This window comes from Chinchilla lanigera, unplaced genomic scaffold, assembly GCF_000276665.1.
Source record: "Chinchilla lanigera isolate Chin_1 unplaced genomic scaffold, ChiLan1.0 scaffold00789, whole genome shotgun sequence".
Taxonomy (NCBI): Eukaryota; Metazoa; Chordata; class Mammalia; order Rodentia; family Chinchillidae; genus Chinchilla; species Chinchilla lanigera.
Genome location: NW_004956190.1, coordinates 7,079 through 8,242, shown reverse-complemented (window position 1 = coordinate 8,242; position 1,164 = coordinate 7,079). Strand labels below are relative to the sequence as shown.

The following is a 1,164-nucleotide window of genomic DNA, read 5'->3' as shown; positions in this document are numbered from 1 at the left end:
ACGCCCAGGTCTGCCACCACCCCTATGTCCTGCCTGCCCATCACCCTTTGCCTTGCATGTGTGGCTTGAAACCCAGGAACTCATAGATGGGCATCAGTGGCCGGTCTGCAGTGTCCTCCCTGTGGTCCACCAGAGCCTCGTGCATGGCCGCTGGCCCGTTGAGCACAACCACTGGGGTCCAGGCCAGCTGCAGGCTGAACACGTCCCCGAAGCGGTGCCGCAACTGCAGTTAAAATGGTCGCGACACTCAAGTCGGGGACCCAGCCGACCTGAAGGACCCAACTCAGCGTGCAAACCTCAGGAGACCCAGAATGAGCACAGCACTTCAGAGATCTGACATCCCTCTTTCATTCTTTGAAGGCCCAGGGATATGGTCCCCGTGTCCCTTGCTCACTCGGCAAGTGCCCTACCTCAGGTGTGCCCTACCTCTAGGAATCACTAGGGATCTGGTCTCCCAGCCATGACCTTGTCTGTATAGATCTGTGAGCACCCCGTTAGCTAGCACCCCAGTTTACACAGGGGAAACTGTGCTCACAGAAGTGAGCAGTGAGCCAACTCCACACAGCACTAGATGATTTGAAGGGTGTCACCGCACCTCTCTGAGTCTCGATTTCCTGATGGATGCTGGGATCCTAACCTCTCTTGCCCAACTTCAACACCTTTCCCCCCGTCCCCTGACATTGTCACAAGAGACTTGGGCCCTGCATGACTCCTACCCTGTCCACCTGGATCCAGAACACACTGCCAAGTGCCACCCCACCTCCTGGCCTTTGTGCTCTCACACTTTTTTCTTGCAAAGTCCAACATGTCCCCAGGCTCTGCAGTGCCATCCACTAGGCCTCTCTGCCTGCTTCCTCTTACAGGCCCAGGACCCCGTCCACATGCAGGTGGGCTTCACCCACCTCCTGTAGCTCTGACCTCCCCCTGACTCTGGGCCCTTCCACTCTAGTTCCCTCACCTTGTAGAAGGAGTACGGCAGGTTGTGGAAGTCCAGCTGTAACAGGCTGCCCAACCCGGGTACAGGCACGGGGCCTGGCGGGTAGCGAGCAGCCCAGCGCTGGCGCCGGTGCATCAGGTCCACCAGGAGCAGGAAGACGGCCACGGCCACGGCCACAGAGAACAGTGCACCCCCGGTCAGCAGCCCCATGGCTGCCTTGCAGACAC

The 1,164-nt window shown here is 59.1% G+C and overlaps 1 protein-coding gene across 1 annotated transcript; it reads right to left on the bottom strand.

Moving 5' to 3' along the window:
* LOC102011388 (cytochrome P450 2D16-like) lies at positions 1-1,158 on the bottom strand (the record flags this gene model as incomplete). The annotated part of the gene is given in 2 exon segments (XM_005415175.2): positions 1-223; positions 959-1,158. Coding segments are annotated over 2 exon segments (372 nt in total). The 5' UTR covers positions 1,148-1,158.
* Positions 1,159-1,164: the final 6 nt, after the last annotated feature.